We start from the raw sequence: 19,436 nt of genomic DNA on the forward strand, positions 1-19,436 counted from the left end.
ATATATGTAAAAATCTTAAAAATATTTATGGAACTCCATGAAAATTTTTTCACAATTATATGAAATTCAATGTAAGTCAATAAAAATCTATCAATTTAATAAAATCTATCATAAAAAAATCAATGAAAATATTTAATCTCGATGAAATACATCAATAAATGATTTACGGAGAGCGATAACGAAATGTGTGAAATCGTTGACAGCTCAGCAAGAGGGGATCTATTTTGATTTCATTTTGAATCGGACTGGTTAGGGTTTTTACTCTCGCCCCTGCTTTCTTCTCGGCAATCACGAAGTTCGTCGCGCGAGAAACCGGTGGGCGTGTGCGGCTTGGCCTGTTGGGTTCGACTCTTAGCCCACCCGTGAGCGCTCCTTCGCCTACTTCTCACGGCGCCTCTTCTCTGCAAGACGCTGCAGGCCGCCGTCTGTCCGATCGCGCGCCGGCCGCTGGCGCATCCTTGCGGGCCACAAGAGTTGCGGTCGCTTCCGCGGACCATATGTGTTTTCGTAGCTGCCTCCGACATCCTTCTCCGGCAGCACCTCGCCGGAGGCAGAGTAGAGATCTCTGACGTAAATTCATTGGATGCTTGCTGTTGAATGTACTGTGACAGCTTGTGGCATATTTGGAGCATGTCTAATCTCATCTTGCATGGTATTGTTTTATTACCAGTTTTGGTTATGTTTACTTATTAACATTGCATGTCCTAGATTCGAGTTGCTGATGTTTGCCATTTGTTTGTGCTTCTGGGTCTTTTCTTTCTTTAATTAGCTGAAAATAGATTTTCTTTGCAGAACAAATAGGAGGAACTTGTTTCTTCTTTCTCTGTGCTTGTTGGAAAATGTTTAAATTCTTTGTACTCTTTTTCGAGGGACATATAAGGCTCCAACACTATATTATTGAGAATAATTATTTTGTATTATACAAATAAGAAATTGATTGCTCGTCATGCTGAATTTTAATGTTATTATTTGCAAATTCTTCTCACTTATATTATTATTTCTAACAAGAAAAACAATACAAAGGAACAATGGAACTGGATGGGCCTGGAATCGCAAGAACTTGAAATTGATCAGTGATGTTCAAAGATAATTTTAAATTTGATAGTTAAATCGTATTAATTAAACTTGAAGGTGTAAGAGATCAAAATAGCTAACTATGAAACTTCTACATAACTGAAAGTGTTTTAAAGCACCAAGGAAAAAGAAAATTCTACATAACATAACTAATGGTAAAAGTTTTCTTCAACTTATAACTTGTGGTATGGCCTAATATAGAATTGAATGAGTAATTAGATCAATTTAATCAACCCATATAGTTGAGACGCAGCTTGTTATTGTTGATGATCTTTGTTTAGCTTGTTCTATTGTGAAAAGTGTTATCCATTATATAAACATATTATTTTTGATAACTTTTTCATCAAAACCTTCTACACATTGTTAGTCGATCTACCATATTTTTTGATGCAAGGACACTGCTATATAAATTATGCAGCTGACTCAAAATGGATATTGTACTCCCTTCTTTGTTCTCTACTCTTATTTTCTGTTCAACTCCACTCAGTAAAATTTTTTCCATGATGCTTGTAAGTTGTAACAGTCATGTTTCACTTTATGATACATTGACGAGTGATCCTGGTCATGTGCTACTGTACTCCATACTGCCATTTTTTCTTTTTCTTTTTCAACTATCACATAAATTATGTTAAACACCAAATACCCTGTTCTAGAAATATTTGTGAAGGCTCAGAATGCTCTGATATTGTCATATGGGATTTAGTTCATATCCAAATTTTGGTGGCTTAGTAGCTTCTAGGTGCTTTCAATCTTGGGCCGAATATTGAAGATAATTCTGGCTATATCTCTCATTGATTTCTTGTATGTGCCTTGCACATAAGATGGTACTGAGATATATCTCTACGCTAATTGTCATTTCTATTCTTTATTTTTTAGATGTAGCACAGGCTGAAACTAGTAATAGTTTCATCAGCAAGCTTCACTCTAGCATTTCAAATGGCCTTCCTCATGCTGAACCAGTTCTTACCTTCAAAATAGATGAGAGGGAACTGGTAAGCTTTAGTCTTCTCATCTTCTTTGGTATGCTTCAAAAATAATTCTCTCATTAGTGTTGGTGGAATCCTCTGTATTACCAGGTTCAAGGCATACTACAAATGCTCCAGGGGTTCTCAAGTTCTTCCTTTTACTGGGATGAACATAAACAAGAATATTGCCTGAAAAATGGGATTTATGTGACACATCTATCATATACTAGTCTGTATAATACTCTGAGCCAGTTTTTGTTTGCTGGCACATGCTTGAAGCAAGTTGAGATACATGTTCAAAAGGTGCAATCTACAAATTTCAGTGTCCCTACCCTCAAAGCTTTTGCCAATTCTGCTTCTTCGTGGCTTAAGGTTTACAGTTTTTTAATTATTTTTAGCGGTCTTTACTATTTTTCATTTTTTACTCAAGTCTAATATGCAATTACTTAAATGAAAAAGAGGTTGCGAGATGTTGTTTTGAAGGAAGAAGTCAATGTTGTTGGTTCAGATTCAGGAGCTAAAGCCACTCTCCTGGGATTGACTGATTCTTTGTCAAGGTCAATTTGTTATCTTTAACACATAAATTAAGTTTTGCACATATGTCAATATATTGCTTGCATTTTATATTTTTTTCAAGTGAACATTCTATTATTATCCTATAGTAGTTAGTTTAATATTTTGGCTAGAGGCAAATTCTTGTAGGTGTTATTCAATCACTCTCAATGTGATAATATCCTCTGAAGTTGCAAAATTATCTATAAACTTAATAAGTTTCTTTTGACTACGACCATTAATGCTTCAAATTTTGTCTAGCTTGAAATTATTCTGATTATATTGGAGAATATTTGTCCTAATCTTCATTCTTAATTGATGTCCTTTATAATCTTTGTGATTTTTTTTTTTTTTTTGAAGAACAACCAAATTATACATATAGTATACTACTGTGTTCCATTAACAAATAAGTGCCTTAGTGAAGTGGCACTTTTTAAGCAGAACATGTAAGCTGCAATTTACTAATTTTTAAGTATTAAATTATTTTTTCATTAAGCAATATTTTCTTCATTGTATTTGTATTCATGAATGTTATTGTTAGCCTGGCATGAACATAAAGTTCTTTACATTAATAGACTAATTTGATAAACATCTATATAATTATGAAATTTGTCGGGGTAATAATTTTGTCCTTTAAGTACTTTATTCCAACGATCAGTTCATGCAATAATTTCATAATAAACATCTCTGTAACTAGGAAACTTTTGGGGGTAATAATTTTGTCCTCTTAGCATTTTATTCTCATCTCAGTTGAACCACAAATCTGCAGTATCCATGCAGGAGCAGAGCTCCTTCATCAAATTGTCTATGGAGCAATCCCCAGAGCATATCATCACACATCACCATCTGCAAGTGAATTGACAGTTCATATTCTCGATTATCTTTTCAAAAAGTTGAATGAATTCTGTCTTGTTGAAGGTGGCAAGGTTGCAGAATAATAAATGTTCAGTTTTTGCTACTCCTTGCCCCTTAATCTTTGCAATTAATTTAGAGAAATCCTGCTAAAATAACAGGAGGAGGCTTACCTTATGCTGCTTTTCTTCTTCATGGAAAGCTTGTTGCCATATCTAGAGGGGCTTGACTCATGGCTATATGATGGAATTCTTGATGATGCTTTTGAAGAGGTATTTCGTTGTTTTGACTAAAATTTTACATTTTTTGGCCAAATGTGCCATTATTTTGACTACTATTTTAGTTGACTTTAAGAAAAGCAGGCTTTACATCCTTGAGCATGGTTGAAGCCTCACTAAATAATATTGGCATGGCGTGGTGTATTTAATCACCCTTGAACCATGCATTATCTTACTGAGTATGGTCAGTATCTCACTATATCAGTATTAGTATACATCAGTGATTCAGTGCAATATCTTTATTCACTGTTAAATTGTGCATGATCTTCAGGAGCACGAGTCAATGTCTCCCTATTTAGTTATTGTTGAGCACCTACTTGCAAAAACATCGATGTCTAAAGGCCTATCTGCTAATATTTCATCTAACATAAACACTATTGCTATTTTATCCTACATGTTGATCTGGCCAAAGGTGAATCAAGTGAGATATTTGAGATTCTCAATTGAGAATCAAGTGTACTTTGACTGTTTCAGTTTTATGTGGTTGCGGCAAACTAAAATGTTTTCATATGCCATATTTTGTGCACATTTTTGTGATCAACACGATAAACCAGACTGAAAAGATTTGTACACTGCAGATTTCTAATTGATTTCCTCTTTCCTCTGTTATCTGAATTTGAACTTAAATGGCAGATGTATTTTTATTCAAATAATGAAGTCAGCATTGACCAACCTGCCTTTTGGGAGATGAGCTATCTTCTTAGATGGGGAAGATGGAGGAAAGCAAAATCTGACAATGTCCCAGAGTTGTTAACTGAGTACGAGTCAAGTACAAAAATGAGAAACAAAATGAGTGAGCAAGAGCGTGTTCTAGGATTTACTTCACAAGGGAGAGACCAAGCTGATATTGATAACATAGTCTGTCCCATATTTCTGAAGGACATAGCTAAGTCCATTGTATCTGCTGGAAAATCTTTGCAATTGGTGAGACACGTTCAACGTGACCACATTGTTTCATTAGACAACAACAAAGAGTCTGAGCAATATAAACATATGCTATCAAAGGGGGTTGAGTTGGGCTCTCAAATTTGTGAGCATCAAAACCAATGCAGCAATCTTGAGGAATGCATGCCATTTTATGAAAATAACCATGCACGGGTTATGGGATTTTTGACTTTGCCAGAGGTCTTCCTAGTCTCGTTGGTTGGCTTGTTAGTCGATGGTGATCATGCTTACAGGTGTTTATGGTCTGCTGATATTGCTCGAGAATACAAGACTCTGATATTGGGATGTAATTTAGAAGGAAGAAGCCAAGAGGGTCTATGCACTAAATTTGCCTGTGATAAAGTATGGAAAACGTTTTTAGCTGATGTTGTATTTAGGAGGATACTTGGGGACAGTGATAGAGAGGATTATAATGAATGCAAAATAAGCTTTTCCGCATCCCCTTTTGATCCAGAAAGATCAGAAAAGGCTACAAAATTACACAGAAACCACTTGCAAGATCTTGAAGCTGCTAGTTCATTAGGAAAAAGTATATTTTTCTCTTTGTGCTCTGGAAATCCAGTGATAACTGTTAGCAGGGAAATTCTGAGACAGAACTTGTCCTCTTGGGATGAACTTAACATATCAAAAGATTTCTATCTTCCACCAATTAACGATGAAAGTTTACGTGAGGACATCTTTGGTGATAAGCATCTTGGTGCAAGGTTGGATAGTGATTCATTAAGACACCCTAGATTTGATAGAACTGACTGTGCACTTGGTCTTCAATTTGATGGACGAGAACACATGCACAAACAAGACGATCAAAGGAGTTTGGAAAATTTATATGCGTTTCCTACTATTCTTCCTTTTTTCCAGGTAATCAAATGGTTCATGTATTTATCAGATTCGTTTGATCGAACTTTTTATTGAAATTATATAAAAGCAGGAAAATTCTGATGTATCGGATCTTCTGCCTTTTCAAAGGAATAGTACCCTCGCATCAAAAATTCTCAGATGGTTTCAAGTTAATAAAACCAAGTGCACACTTCACCCTGCGGTTATCATCCAAGAATGCCTTGTTGCTTATATCATGAAGCAGGTAGGTTGGTTGGCCGCTATTTCAGATTAACTTGTTTGTTTCTAACATTTGTTGTTATTACATTCTAGGTAGTTCATGTTGGTAAACAAATGTTGTCGAGGCTAATGAATGATTGGAAATTAATGAATGAGCTTGGTGTTCTTCATGCTATATATTTATTAGGCTCAGGCAAGATTCTGTGTTGCCTTGGTTATTGTAAATGTACACTCTAGACTTGCCTGATGATCTATGTTCCAGGTGATTTGCTGCAGCATTTCCTTGTAGTAACTTTTAGCAAGTTGGATAAGGGAGACATCTGTGATGATGACTTTGAGTTGAATGCCATATTGCAGGTATGAATTTATTCAAAGATGTTTCACACTTGGTTTTGCTTTCACCTAGGCACCTGTTTGATATAATTGTTGTATTGTGAAAAATGTAGGAATCAATTAGAAATTCATCTGATGGTGCTCTTCTTAGCACACCAGACTCTTTGGTTGTATCTCTGGCAAATTCTGATTATGAGGAAACTGAAGGGGGAAATCTCTCAAATTCACGAATGACACAGAATCAATGTTTTGGCATTAATGCACTAGATATGCTCAATTTCAGTTACAAGGTATGTATATGACTCTTTTTTCCAGAGAATGCCCTTGGACTTTTATTCTTTTCGCAGGGCGACTCGCTCTTTATTTCTGTCCAAAAAGTGTACTCTCCCACATCCATCCATCCAATTCCCAAAATAACGGCAACTATGCCTTCTAGATATGTGTTCTTGGGAGTGTGAGAAATTCAAATCTAGCATTAATGTTTTATTTTTAATGTTTTGGTCCATTAAACCATTTTGATCTAAACAACCCTTTTAAACTTAAAAAATTATGTTCAGATAGATTTGGTTCTAAAGAGATACAAATGCAAAAAATGTAACTTCATATAGAGAATGTAATTTTCGTAGTGCTTTGCAGCTCCAAATTGCAAAATAAGATGTCTTCTTAGAACAACATCAACAACCAAGCCTTATCCCACTAGATGGGGTCAAGATGTCTTCTTAGAAGTGTGAGCAAAATTGTAAGGAATTCAAATCTGAGCTTAATCTTTGATTTTAAAATGATCTTGTCCATTAGTTTCGACCAAATCGGTTTGATGGAGATCTCAATATCATAAATCCAATAGTACCCTTATTTTTTCTAAATGATAAAGATTCATCTATCAAAAAAATTAAGATACAAAAAAATAACTTTAATATAGAAAAAAAATGTAAATTTCATGCACTCTGCAACTTTAAATTACAATGTGTCTGGAAATCTAGTCTTAATTTTTAATTCTGAAATATTTTAGTTCATTGAACAGTTTTAACAGAAACGGCTTAACAGTACGTTTATTTGTAAAAATTTGCAATCTTTTATTTTTATTATTTTTTAAAATATAGTTTTCCATTGCTTGAAATTTAAAAATAAGATCATGTTTGAACTCACTGTCCTATGAACATATAGTTTTATTGTTATGATTTAGAGCAGATTTGGTCAAAATGGTTCAATAGATCAAAATGGTTTGGAACCTATCATATTTAAATTTCTGACGCTTTAAGGAACACATAAAAAACTAAGGTCATATTTGAATTCTGATGCTTCGAGGAACACATATTTGGGTTTTATATTTTGATTTAGAGTTGATTTGCTCCATTAAATGATTTTTTAAATAAAATGTTTGATGGAGGCCAATGGGGTCAATATTGCTTACTAAGGATATTTAGAGAAGAAAAAGGTGGTGGTGTGAAGTGTGTTCTTTGGTTGATAATTAAGAGGCTCCCTATTGAAATAGTTGAAATCCGGGAGCCTTTTTGAAAATCTACCTATATATATATTCTTATAAACTACATTTTGCTTTGTTAAGAAATTTAGTGCCACTTTGCCTTGATAGGTCTCTTGGCCACTAGACTTGATAGTTAATATGGAGGCGCTTAAGAGATATAATCAGGTACTTCTTCGGTTGAAAATGTTTCTTCCGTAACATTGCAGTATTTTGATTGTTTTGCGCTCTGTACAGGTTATGGATTTCTTACTAAAGGTCAAACGTGCGAAGTATGTTCTTGATAGAACTCGAAAATGGATGTGGAAGGTGCAAATTAATCATTCCTTTCTCTTGCCTAACAATTACAATTCATATTTACTGCTTAATATTCTACTTCACTCAGTGGAAATTTATGTAACTTATGTTTTAGGAAACTATACTTCTCTCTCAGAGTGGCAAACAAGATCTATTCATAATGTTTGCATGAATGCACCTATCTTTTTACTCTTTTGATTCAATTTATTGCTGCTGCAAGCAGTGGACCCTGCAATTAGATAATCTGTGACATGTCAGTATTCCCTGTTCTTCACATATATACAACCGCCTTACAAATACTTCCATTCTTTAAACCAAAAGGTTACTCCAGAGTTGACAAATATATTAATCATTACACTTGAGTTGCTTGGAAACTTTTGTTCTTCCACTTAAATTTCTTTTCATTTTTTTTTGTGCTGTGCATTTCTGTCTCATGTTGTACTTCATTTCCTGTTGTACAATTATTGCAGATGACGTATCTAACAAAAGTACTTAATATTTTTCTCACTGAATTTTTGTTCTCAAAGTACACTACAACATCAACGTTGATAGTAAAATCTTTCTGTTCATGTTATTCTCAATCTTAGCATTTTGAGACGATAGAAAGCAATTCCTACCAAAATTTAGTTCACTCTGGATTGAAAGTAAGTGATACTTGGATGGTGAGATATCTTTGAATAAGGTTAAAGAATTGTCGTTGTGTTAAAGAATTAGCATTGGAAAGTAGGCAAAATTCTTTTAATTTTATCCTGTGGACGCCCATAAATGTTTTACTGATGTAGCATATCATCCAGAGATTTGAACAGGTTTTATCATTCTGATCCTCTTCTGTCACCTCCTGATTTTAAATTTCTTCCAACACTTTATTTTCTGCGAATTGTTTGACTTCATGCTAACTTTTACATGTATGCAAAGATCCATTAAGAGATTGAGATTTATCTCAAACTTAACACCAAATTTTTGTATTTTATTTTCTGTCAACCTGTAGCCATCAATTTAGAACCTTCGTGCATTTCATACTGAAGGTTCATGATACATCATTCTTGACATACATAAAATTTTGATTTGGCAGGGCAGAGGAGCCACCACAAGCAATTACAAGCATCATTTGTTAGTAGAACAGAAGCTCCTCCATTTTGTCAATGCGTTTCATCAGTATGTCATGGATCAGGTAAATAACAATTCATTCTTCCTGGAACCATGTTTAGAGGTAAATCATCTTTGAAATTGACCAGATGGATGCAGGTTTTGCACACTGCATGGTCTGAACTTTGCGTTGGAATGGCATCTGCTGGTTCCCTTGATGAAGTTATAGAAGTTCATGATGCTTACCTCTTGTCTATTCAACGTCAATGCTTTGTTGCTTCAGATAAGCTTGTATCAACTTCTGCCTGTCCTCACTTTTTATTTTAGTGATTGAAATCAATCCTACAGCATCAATCACTATCCTTTCGTCTTCTCATGCAACAACAGTGGGCACTGATAGCGAGTCGAGTTAAGACCATTCTTGGATTGGCACTTGACTTTCACACGATACAGCAAACACTTAGCAGCGGTGGAGCAGCTTCTGCAATCAAAGCAAGATGTGAAATGGAAGTGGATCGGATTGAGAAACAATTTGATGATTGTGTTGCCTTTCTTCTGAGGGTAGGACTTCTCGTTTTGATTTTCGTTGATAATGGAGTTCTTTTACAACCGATTGAAAAGATTTTATTTTAAAATATGCTTGCATGCAGATCCTCTCCTTTAAGCTTAATGTTGGGCATTTCCCCCATCTGGCAGACTTGGTGACTAGAATTAACTACAATTACTTCTACATGTCTGACAGTGGAAACCTTCTGACTGTACCTAGTTTTGACGCTTCTGCCAAACCAGGAAAGTCCGCTATGTTCAGAGACTGATTGTGTTGCATAATGATGCAGTTTTACTTCCATTTATCGGATAATTGCTTCAAAAGACTTGGGATTGAAGAGTTCCACTTGTCGCAGATCAATTAATTTGTCACTACTAATATCCTTTTCATGCTTGTACAGTTGTGTCTAGATGACGATCTGTAGAAAGGTATGATTTATTTGTTCCTTAATTTACCCACTTAATTTATGATGAAAATTGTGCTTCTTTTGTTGGGATTTCACATGAACATGATTGTGTTATGTATTGCGTTGCAATTCAGTTGGGTGCCCTTTCTGCTTCGTCGGAAGCTGTTTTTTGTCAGTACATAATTGTATTGCTTTCAAAACTTGTGTGTCGATCATTTTGACTTTATTCTTCTAGTTGTTTATTCACAAAATCTTATATTAAAATGGATCATGAAGGTATTTCTGTTGCATTGAAAAAAAAAATTATAACATGTTAACACTGCTTTTAAAAACGTCTACAAAATTATATACACTTTATCTTAAATGGGCAAGTTGTTTATTCATTGTACCACTTGCCAATCTAAGATAAACACATAGAGCCAATTGTTTTAATTAAATCTGCCGTTTCGATTATTAAATAACCTTTATTAAAATATTTTATAGAAAAGTATTTATTATTATATTTTGTATTTATTCCTTAAATATTAGAGTATTCTATGCATAAAGTAAGAAATATTATTCATTTTATTTTTATCTATTGTATCCATAAAATTGGTATTTTATTTATGTGTACATTCCCTTATGTGAATCATATATTTTAAAAAATAATTATTTACATTTTTTATTTATTCAATAAAAAAAATATTCTATTCAATTTGGCGAATCAAACTTAATAATCGTCATTACTTTAAGTAGTCAGTTGTGTTAGTTTTTTAAAAGCTAAAAACGAGACTATTTTCATTTCTACTAAAAGTAAGGTACACCAATTATTGCCCATTAATTTTTACAATAATGGAGGAGTGATAAGTACGCCAGAGATCATGCGGGGCCCACCTGAGATATCCTCCCGGTAAAGTCGGCGGGTTGCACTCATAGGGTGCGTTATGAACTTTGGTTGGAGAATTCTACGACGCGAGGACAAGCGCGCCTGGCCTGTCTCATCGTGCGGTCGTCAATCCACGTATCACGCATTTGCGATGATCCGACGGACGTGAGATCTTCTCGGTAATCACACGTGTGAATCGACCTCGTCGCGCTCACCGTTTTCTTTTATTACTTTTTTGACACTGCTGATCTGTTGTCACCGCGGTAGAGGAGCAGAAGAACAGATCTCCATTGCCATTGAATCTCCCCTCGCGGAGATTCATACGAGGTTTGATGCCCTCAGATTCCCTGTGATACTTGCTTTTTTGTGAAACAATCTCTTTTTTGCGATTTTATTGCGGTTTATAGATGTGAAAACCCTAACTTTTTCTTCATAGCGTAGAAAGATATGGTAAAAAAAAAGGCTTTAGGATGTCAGAATCGACCAGTCGTAGTTTAGCTTCTCTTCTTACTCCCAAGCACTCTTTTTACATACTTTGAGAAATGAGAAGATTTATAGCTCCGTGGATCTCTAGCTTCATTTGGGTTTTAGTATTCTGGTGTGAAGAGATATTTGTGGCTTTCATATTATTTTGTTCCTGTTCAACTGTGTCGAGGTGGTTCGACAGAAACCCGATCACATATAGATTCTATAAATGTAGTGTAGTTTTTCATTTCAGAGTGAGAAGCTTCCATTTTCTACTAGAATTATAATAAGCAAATGGTAGGTGGTTTTAGTGGTTGAAGAAACTTGTTGCTATATTTATACGTGAGTAACATATTTTCTTGTTTCTTAGCATGTTGAGATGTGCCCTATTAACCAAGTCATAGTTTTTATCAAAGAATTTTCTCTTTATAAATATCTTTGTCATTTTAGTCAGTACTTTAACTCAAACTTAGATCAAAGTTTTTCATTTTTCTCCCCTTGTTCTTATGGCAGAGGAATATTTGTTGTTTGTGTGGCTGTATATCGTAGCTTACAAAACACTGCTAAGTGATATTGCTTTTTGCCCTTTTTTTCATGCATCAATTGAATTGAAGGCTCTTTTCCAATTGATAGAATAAAAAACCAACTAGCAATGTTTGGCCATTAAAAACAATTAACATGCCCAAGTTGTTTCTTTTTGTAAGCTAAGTGCTAGTGAACTATTTTATACTATGTTCTGATCCTCCTTTGTTACTGTTTGTAGGAAGTTTAATGATGGATAAAAGGAAGAATTATTGTACTTTTGAAGGGAAGAGTTGAGTTACCCCATCTAATTTGCCCAGGAAACTGTTAAAATGCTTTTGGCTGTAGAAGGAGGAGGATTCTTTTCTTCTTCGGCATCAGGGTATACTAACGGTCTTGCCCTTTTGCTTTTTGGACGAAGAAATGAAGAACCCATGAAAGTCTCACCTTGGAATCGTTACCAGTTAGTGGAGCAGGAGTTTGAACCTGAACCTCGGTCAACAGCCAGGAAAACTCAAAATTCTCGGGGCTGTGCTTCCTTCAATTGCTTTGGGTGTGCTCATGTGCAACTTGATAGGCATTCTCCTAGTTCAGTCAGTCTTGTTAACCAGTCTGAGACTCATCCAGAAACAGCCTCTTCTGATACGAGTAAGACTTCAACTACTGATGCTCTTAATAAGAGTGACAAGAAGCCTTGCCTGAAGAATAATTTGAAGAAACCTTCCAGAGATTGTTCTGCAAGTTGTGAAGTAGTCAATGCCAATGAACTTTCAGAACAAGTGGAAAATGAGACATCTTGTTCCACACTAGGGAGAAAAGTTCAGTGGACAGATAAATGTGGCAAAGAGCTTGCCGAAATCAGAGAATTTGAACTCAGGTATATCTTGCCTTAATATAACCAATTAAAATGCACAATGAGTTATATGGTTAAACATAAATGGAATAGTTTATGTTTTTAACATATGAGTTGTTAGTCCTTGCTTCTTTGTTTTTTCTTACATGAACACATATCCTCATTCTTAAGTTATTTTATCAGTTGGTTGTGATATTGTTGTTGGTGACCACCGAATCTAGTGTGCGAAGAATGTTTCAAGTTTGATTCGAGGTGACCACATACTATGTCCAAGAAGACCTAAGACAATTTTTCTCTGTTAGTATACTGGTTCAAGTACTTGAAAATATGAAAATCGAGAGAATTAAAGATACCAGTCATGTTCCTAGTAGATAAGAGAATTACCCAATACCTTACTAGGTCCAACTACTTTTCCACCTGCCCAAAATGATCACACTTAAGTTAGTTAATACTATCTCATCTATCTAAGGTTATATATATTTTTTATTAGCCCTGGGACTAAACTAGGACTAGGACATCATAATTAAGTTATAAGTTATGATACATATGTTAACTCTTAGAACATCTTTTATGAATTCGTAAACACTGGTGGTTGGTGGGTGACACATGGAGTGAAGGGCAATCGTGCAACTAAGTTGCAAATGAACAAGTGTTGGACAAGCAGCTATTTGTAGACTATCAGAATTTTACTTTTGGATTCTCTATTCTGTGTTTCTTTGCAAGACCTGAAAAAATTTGTGCATGTTGCTTGAGACCAATTTTCTGAACAGTACATAGGTGGTCATTTGAACCACTTATTTCTTAATCATCCCTAAACTTTTGTTAGCTATTTCTTCATGTCCAATCTATTCTTAAATAAGTTGAGCTAGTAGCTTGGTTTGGTGAGAAGAAAACCAAAGCAATATATTATCGCATTCATACAAACACAGCGAATATGGTGAAATTCTACAAATGCAGACTCCATTGGCTAATAAAGCAGATGCCAACATTTCACAAATAAGACCTTTGCAAGGCCTTATTATTGATACTAACATGGTCATTCAAGTCTGTTTTAATCATATAAGAATATTTTTGTCTCTTTCACCTCTCACACTTAAATCTATGAATTGATGAGAAGACCAGTCTTCTCTGTCGGGAAAAATGTCATCAATTGATAAGTCAGTACTGAAGGACAGCATACTTGCTTGTGATGTTATTGTTTCACCTCAATACCACATTGAATATCATTTTTCTCCTTATCATCAAACCCTTGGCAAATTTATCACTTTGATTTGTCTAGCAAAACTTAGTTGTCCCTTTTCTTTAATCTTTTCACTAGACCTAATTCTTGTGCTTATCCTAATATATATCTCACCTTTCAAATATTACAGTGATTATGGTCTATCAGATGAGGAATTCAATCAAGAAAAATTCAGAAGATGTGATTGCGTGATTCAGTAAATTTTCATCTAGAAAGATAGATGTAAACGTGCAAGATCTGGTTAGCGCTCTGACACTGCCATTCAAAGAATTTGCCAATCGACTGCATATTCAAGCGTTGATTACAAGAGCCACGGGACGTGACGGACTTTTGTTTCTTCTATTTGTTGTGTCCATGTTTCCTTTGCCTGATTCTTTCTTTACAGTTTTATTGAACTTTGGCAATCTATGAAAAGCTAAATTCAGCGTCTCCTTTCTCAACATTCTGCTAATCACATCTGCCATAGTATACACATCGCCTTTCTCAAATCTCTGTTTTTTTTTTGTTTATGACATTTGTGGTTAAGACAAGGGTGATATTTGGATGCCAAAACAATATATAATATCTATGGAATAACCTTTCTTTTTTTTTTTCTAGTTTTAGTCAATGCCAAGCCCTTTTGCGAGCATGCGTTTCGTGTGTTACTTTGACAAAACTGGCGCTCTTTCTCGATCATTTTTCATAGCATGTTGAGCTTTTATAATACAAAAAGGAAATTATTTATAAATAAATACGAATCACATAAAGTTATTTAAAATAAGAGATAAAATAAAAACATTTATAGTCACAAGTTGGATCATCTAGAGCGGCGTGATTTGAACGGGGACGAGATGTGCCCGATCCGACATGGCTCTTAACGGGCCCGGTCAAATCTCTCAAGAACATATAATCCATTAAATATTTTTGATAAAAGAGACTTAAAATAAGAATTGTTTTAGGCGAGTGCCTTTTATAATTTGCTCCTTGCGGTTAAAGATTTCGCGTGCAAATTGTTAATATTATTACTATATTTATTAATATAATATAATATATTGGTATAATATAATATAATAAATATAATATATTTGGTGTAGCTCGAGTCCAATCCAGTCCCTCCTTTCTCTTCTACAGCTGCCTATATATTTCGTCTCTCACTCTTCCAAGGTCCTGCGATCGCTATCCCTCTCGTATCTCCGAGGAGAAGGACGGCAGCGAGATCATGGAGGGAAGAGTCCGCACCGCGGTGGCAGTGGCCCTCTCGCTGGCGATCTCGACAAGAGCTTTTCGCCATAGGTCGCTCGATCTGTCCGGGGCGATCGCTGGGTTCCTGGTGATGGCGATCCACATCGCGGCCGGATACAGGTTCGTACCTCCCCCGTTTCTTGCGAACTGGTTTTAGTTTCTTTGAGGTTTAAGCGGTTTAGTTTCCAGATTCGGCGCGCTCCTGCTCGTGTTCTTCTTCACGTCCTCGAAGCTCACCAAGATGGGCGAGGAAAAGAAGCGAAAGATAGATGAGGATTTCAAGCAAGGAGGACAGCGAAATTGGTTATGTTTCTGTTTCCCCCTCTTTCGTACTTGGTCATCTAATGTGATTAATTTAGAAGTGTTAGGAGTAGCTGTTCAGATTGTGGTTGAACTAAATAATTAAATTTCTTCTATCAAGAATCTTCAGCTTTTATGTCGCCCAATTAGACGTTTTACGAATTTTCTATTTTTAATCTTCCAAGTCAACAGGAACACGAGTGTTCAAGATCCATGAGTAATCTTTTGGTAGTGGTTCTACCTCATAAAGCCATGCATTCTCTCCAAGTAAAACAGAAGCATGAGAGTGGGTGTCCCTAACCGGTCCTCGCTAGGCCACTTTGCAAAAAATAAGGGTATTTATTTTGAGAAATTTGCACTCGTACAAATTGAATCGACCTCCAGCATTCCCTTGCTTGCTTTATATTTAGCTTGTTATGCACCATCAGCCAAGAAAATATTTCCAACTATTTCCCTCAAGAAAAGAAGTGTGACATTTGTGAATTGGACGTGCAACACTTGACCCAACCTGTTATCCTCTAGTCAAGATCCTGTGAAATGCATCAGCAAAATGAATAAATAAGGTGAAACGAAGTCAGCTTACTTACCCACTTCACACACCTAAACCATTGCCTATTGATTATTTACCACTATTGCACCATTAGCTGAAGAGAGAATCTGCATGATCAAAGATATCTAGAGCCTAGAGAAACTCCGCAACAAAAGGACTTGCGGAAGGTCCCCCCACTTAACCTTGCGAAAAGTTTTTTCATAGTCCATTTTTAAATAATCATCTCTTCTTTGTTCTTGCATTGATTTACTACTTCAGCATCACAAATGAAACAGTCAGCAGTACTACATCCCTTAAGAAAAGCACATTGATGGGCTTCAACAAGAGTTTGAAGAATTAATTGGATTCCCATGCATAGAACTTTGTAGATAGATGAGCAGGTGCTCCAGGGCAATAGATTGAAAGTCCGTGTATGCCACTTCCAACTTGAGTATAAGGGTGAATAAAATTGGTCCTTCATGCTTTTTCTTTTTTTGCTTCTTTACTTTCAAAAATGGTCCTTCTGAATTAAGTATTAAAATTAACAGATAATTGAAACCAACTTTTAGCTCAACCTAAACAAAGGTATGGGTATCATGCATCAAGCCATGGCCTTGCTATATAATGTCTATAGAATATTGAATTAAGGTTGGTTTTCATTAATTGGTAATTTGTAATATATTTTGACCATGATGGAATTGAGGAGCTTGAATTTGCATTGTGATATATTTGTAGGAAGGCTTTATCTAAGTTATATGCAATTTACTTTATCTGGTACCAATAGTCCAAAACATTTGTCACTCTGCTAATGCTGGACTTCGAATTTTCCTTAACTTTGGACTAAATTAGTCAATAACCTTGTGGTCAAGCCAATTATTCAAGTTTCTTTTTGTTTTCTCAATTCTATGGAATATGCTCGACAACTGTGGAGTCTTGTTTACAATAATCACACTGGTGTTCCTATCTTATATTACAATATACCAGCTTAATTATTAATCGCGCTGCAAAATTCTTCTTTGTATGTCAATTATTATTCTCAAGTATGATAATATGTGTGATAAATCTGTACTCGTTGATGAATGATACATGTTGCAACAAATTCCTAATATCAGAATGGTTCTGTCAAACTTACCTAGTTCATACAATTGATGAGCTTGTACAAATGTCCACATAGTGAAATTAAAAATTGGAAAAAAAAAATTCCAACTCACTATCATAATGTGTGTTTTGTTTGAGTGAAAGATTATTTCCTGCTTCATATGGCTGGGTGATAAAGGTCAGAATTTTAACAGGATACAAGTATTGTCTAATAGTGGACTTGCAACTATTTTAGTAGTTGTATTTGTAACCGTGATTGGGGGACAAGATACATGCTTGGACACAAAAAGGTCAAAGCTTTTCACTGGTCTTATTGGTGGCATTATTGGACATTATGCCTGCTGCAATGGAGACACTTGGTCATCTGAAATTGGATTACTTAGCAATGCGCAACCCAGACTAATCACTACATTCAAGGTAGATGCTAGTTTGATATTGTATTAAAGTTTGCTCAGAATGTGATGAATACGGAATAGAGTGTTTTAACTGACTATTACTTTGTTAGTTGTAGCGTAGTCTGAACTAAACTGCAGTTTACAGGAAATCAAAATATCCAATTCATGCTTTTAAGTCATATTTTCTTGTATTCATCCAGGTTTAATCTATTTGGCTTGATTTAGTTTTTTTTTTCTTGCAAGGCTTTACTAGGTCTGGATTTTTTTAATGGATAGTTATCTTTTTTTTTCTGTGGGGTTTGTTTTTGCAAAATATTACATTCGACAAATCAAACTAGAATTATTTATGTTCCTTCTCAACAATAAGATCAATTTCTTTGTCATAGACTGTCATTTTTTAAAAAATGTCAACATGAAGCCATAGGAGACCCACATGTAGGCCTGAATTGACTTGATCAACAAACTTTTATGGCAAGGATAACTTGAGGTATTCTTTTTCTGTGATCAATGGCTAAAAATAAAATGAGGGTTGAGGCTATTATTTTGCTAGACATCATACAGGGTGCCTGTTTCTGTACGGGATTATTTTTTTTTTCCTAGTTCTCATATTCATGCCTTATGAATCTAGAAACATGAACTTGTATCTTTAGGCGATTTTAAAATTGTTCTTTGATGATTGGTAGCAAATTAATTTAACTTTTGAAACAATTCTTCAAACCTTCCTATCCAACTGAGGGTGTAGTTTTAGTTAGTTGATTGTGGATGCAGTTTTCGTTTCCTATTAGACTGATGACATGAATTGCAGAAAAATGACAAGCCATGACACAAGCATTGGCATCCATTGACCAGTTTGTCAAATAAATATGTTTCTTTAGAAAGTTTATCTAATTTTAACTTTATACTCTAATAGCCAAAAGAATCTGACTACTTAAAGTCATTTTGTATTTCCACCAGAGAATCATTTTGTATTATCAGATATTGGCATGAAATGACAGTAGAGTGATTCTGGCTTGCTCTACTCACCATGTAACCTATTGTCCCTTGATAATTATACATCTTTCATATAGATGTGTTCTTTGATACTATGCTCTTAAAACTTTGACCACCCTTTTCTTTTAAAATTGTCAGACGGTTCGAAAAGGTACAAACGGTGCTGTCAGCATAGAGGGACTTATAGCAGCGGCAGCTGCTGGTTTTGTTATTGGGCTTACTTCTGTCATCACCGGGTCACTTGCAGCAGCTGACTGCTCTACAGATGCAGTCTGGAAGCAGTTGTTACTAATTCCAATTGCTACTATTGCAGGGTTGGGTGGTAGCCTGATCGATTCATTGTTAGGTGCAACTCTTCAGTTTAGTGGCTACTGCACTGTAAGGAAAAAGGTATGCAAATCTCTACCAACATTAGTGTTTTCAAATTCGAAACCGACGAGCAGTGTAGGTCATGATTTTCTAGTAGAATCAGTAAAAAAATCTGGTTCAACCAGCGTATTAGGTAGATTAAATATGAAGATTTTCTGGCAAATTCATCTACTAAAAAATCATTTTTCTCACATATATGAGACTCTTCCTTTTCACCATGTAAGGTGGTGAGTAATAGAACACCGACTGTGATCAAGATATCAGGAATGAGCTTGTTGGACAACAATGCTGTAAATGTGGTATCAGTATTGCTGACCACCATCCTTACTTCCGCGGCGTGTCTGTATATTTTCTGATTTTGCTGGAGGCCTTGATGCTGTAAATTTGTGGCTCATGTAACCATAAGCAACTTTTGATCCAGCCTCGCCTGCTATTCTGGATTAACACATTTTATTAGCTGAAAACACCTTTGCCACTTTGTTGGCAAATGTGCCTTCTTTTTCTGTCCTTCAAGCCTCAAATGTACCTTTCAAAGCTTCTTTGTTGCATTGTTCTTCTGTTTTTAGCTGCTGTTAATTTGCAAACAAATGTTCTTTTCCCGAATGAAGTTTGATGGAACCTTGATGCGGTACTGAATGTGGTCCTCAAGTGTATTATAACATAGGTAATATTCTTTTATTGTATTATCTTAGCTTACATGCTTATTATATAATTTAAA

General features: G+C 35.3%; 3 protein-coding genes across 4 annotated transcripts; all 3 read left to right on the top strand.

Moving 5' to 3' along the window:
* Positions 1-225: 225 nt before the first annotated feature.
* Positions 226-10,004, top strand: LOC122011834 (gamma-tubulin complex component 5-like). Of its 2 annotated transcripts, XM_042568226.1 has the most exons (17): positions 231-652; positions 1,951-2,066; positions 2,151-2,411; positions 2,499-2,596; positions 3,361-3,517; positions 3,605-3,715; positions 4,355-5,524; positions 5,595-5,747; positions 5,816-5,915; positions 5,985-6,079; positions 6,169-6,345; positions 7,647-7,703; positions 7,773-7,844; positions 8,905-9,003; positions 9,078-9,209; positions 9,306-9,479; positions 9,569-10,004. In XM_042568226.1, exons 1-17 carry the CDS (start codon positions 598-600, stop codon positions 9,731-9,733), a joined length of 3,192 nt encoding a protein of 1,063 aa, XP_042424160.1. In that variant the 5' UTR covers positions 231-597; the 3' UTR covers positions 9,734-10,004. The 2 variants fall into 2 exon arrangements, 1 of the variants encoding a protein (XP_042424160.1); XR_006120042.1 differs by lacking the exon at positions 9,569-10,004 and having other exon boundaries at positions 226-652; positions 9,068-9,209; positions 9,306-9,423.
* Positions 10,005-10,907: 903 nt separating this feature from the next.
* Positions 10,908-14,258, top strand: LOC122012311. The gene is made up of 3 exons (XM_042568803.1): positions 10,908-11,063; positions 11,965-12,600; positions 13,947-14,258. Exons 2-3 carry the CDS (start codon positions 12,056-12,058, stop codon positions 14,014-14,016), a joined length of 615 nt encoding a protein of 204 aa, XP_042424737.1. The 5' UTR covers positions 10,908-11,063; positions 11,965-12,055; the 3' UTR covers positions 14,017-14,258.
* Positions 14,259-14,938: 680 nt separating this feature from the next.
* On the top strand, positions 14,939-19,354 carry LOC122011842 (protein PGR-like). The gene is made up of 5 exons (XM_042568239.1): positions 14,939-15,157; positions 15,227-15,340; positions 17,159-17,381; positions 18,488-18,739; positions 18,943-19,354. The coding sequence occupies exons 1-5, from the start codon at positions 15,015-15,017 to the stop codon at positions 19,072-19,074; spliced, it is 864 nt and encodes a 287-aa protein (XP_042424173.1). The 5' UTR covers positions 14,939-15,014; the 3' UTR covers positions 19,075-19,354.
* Positions 19,355-19,436: the final 82 nt, after the last annotated feature.

This window comes from Zingiber officinale, chromosome 8A (assembly GCF_018446385.1).
Source record: "Zingiber officinale cultivar Zhangliang chromosome 8A, Zo_v1.1, whole genome shotgun sequence".
Classification (NCBI taxonomy): domain Eukaryota; kingdom Viridiplantae; phylum Streptophyta; class Magnoliopsida; order Zingiberales; family Zingiberaceae; genus Zingiber; species Zingiber officinale.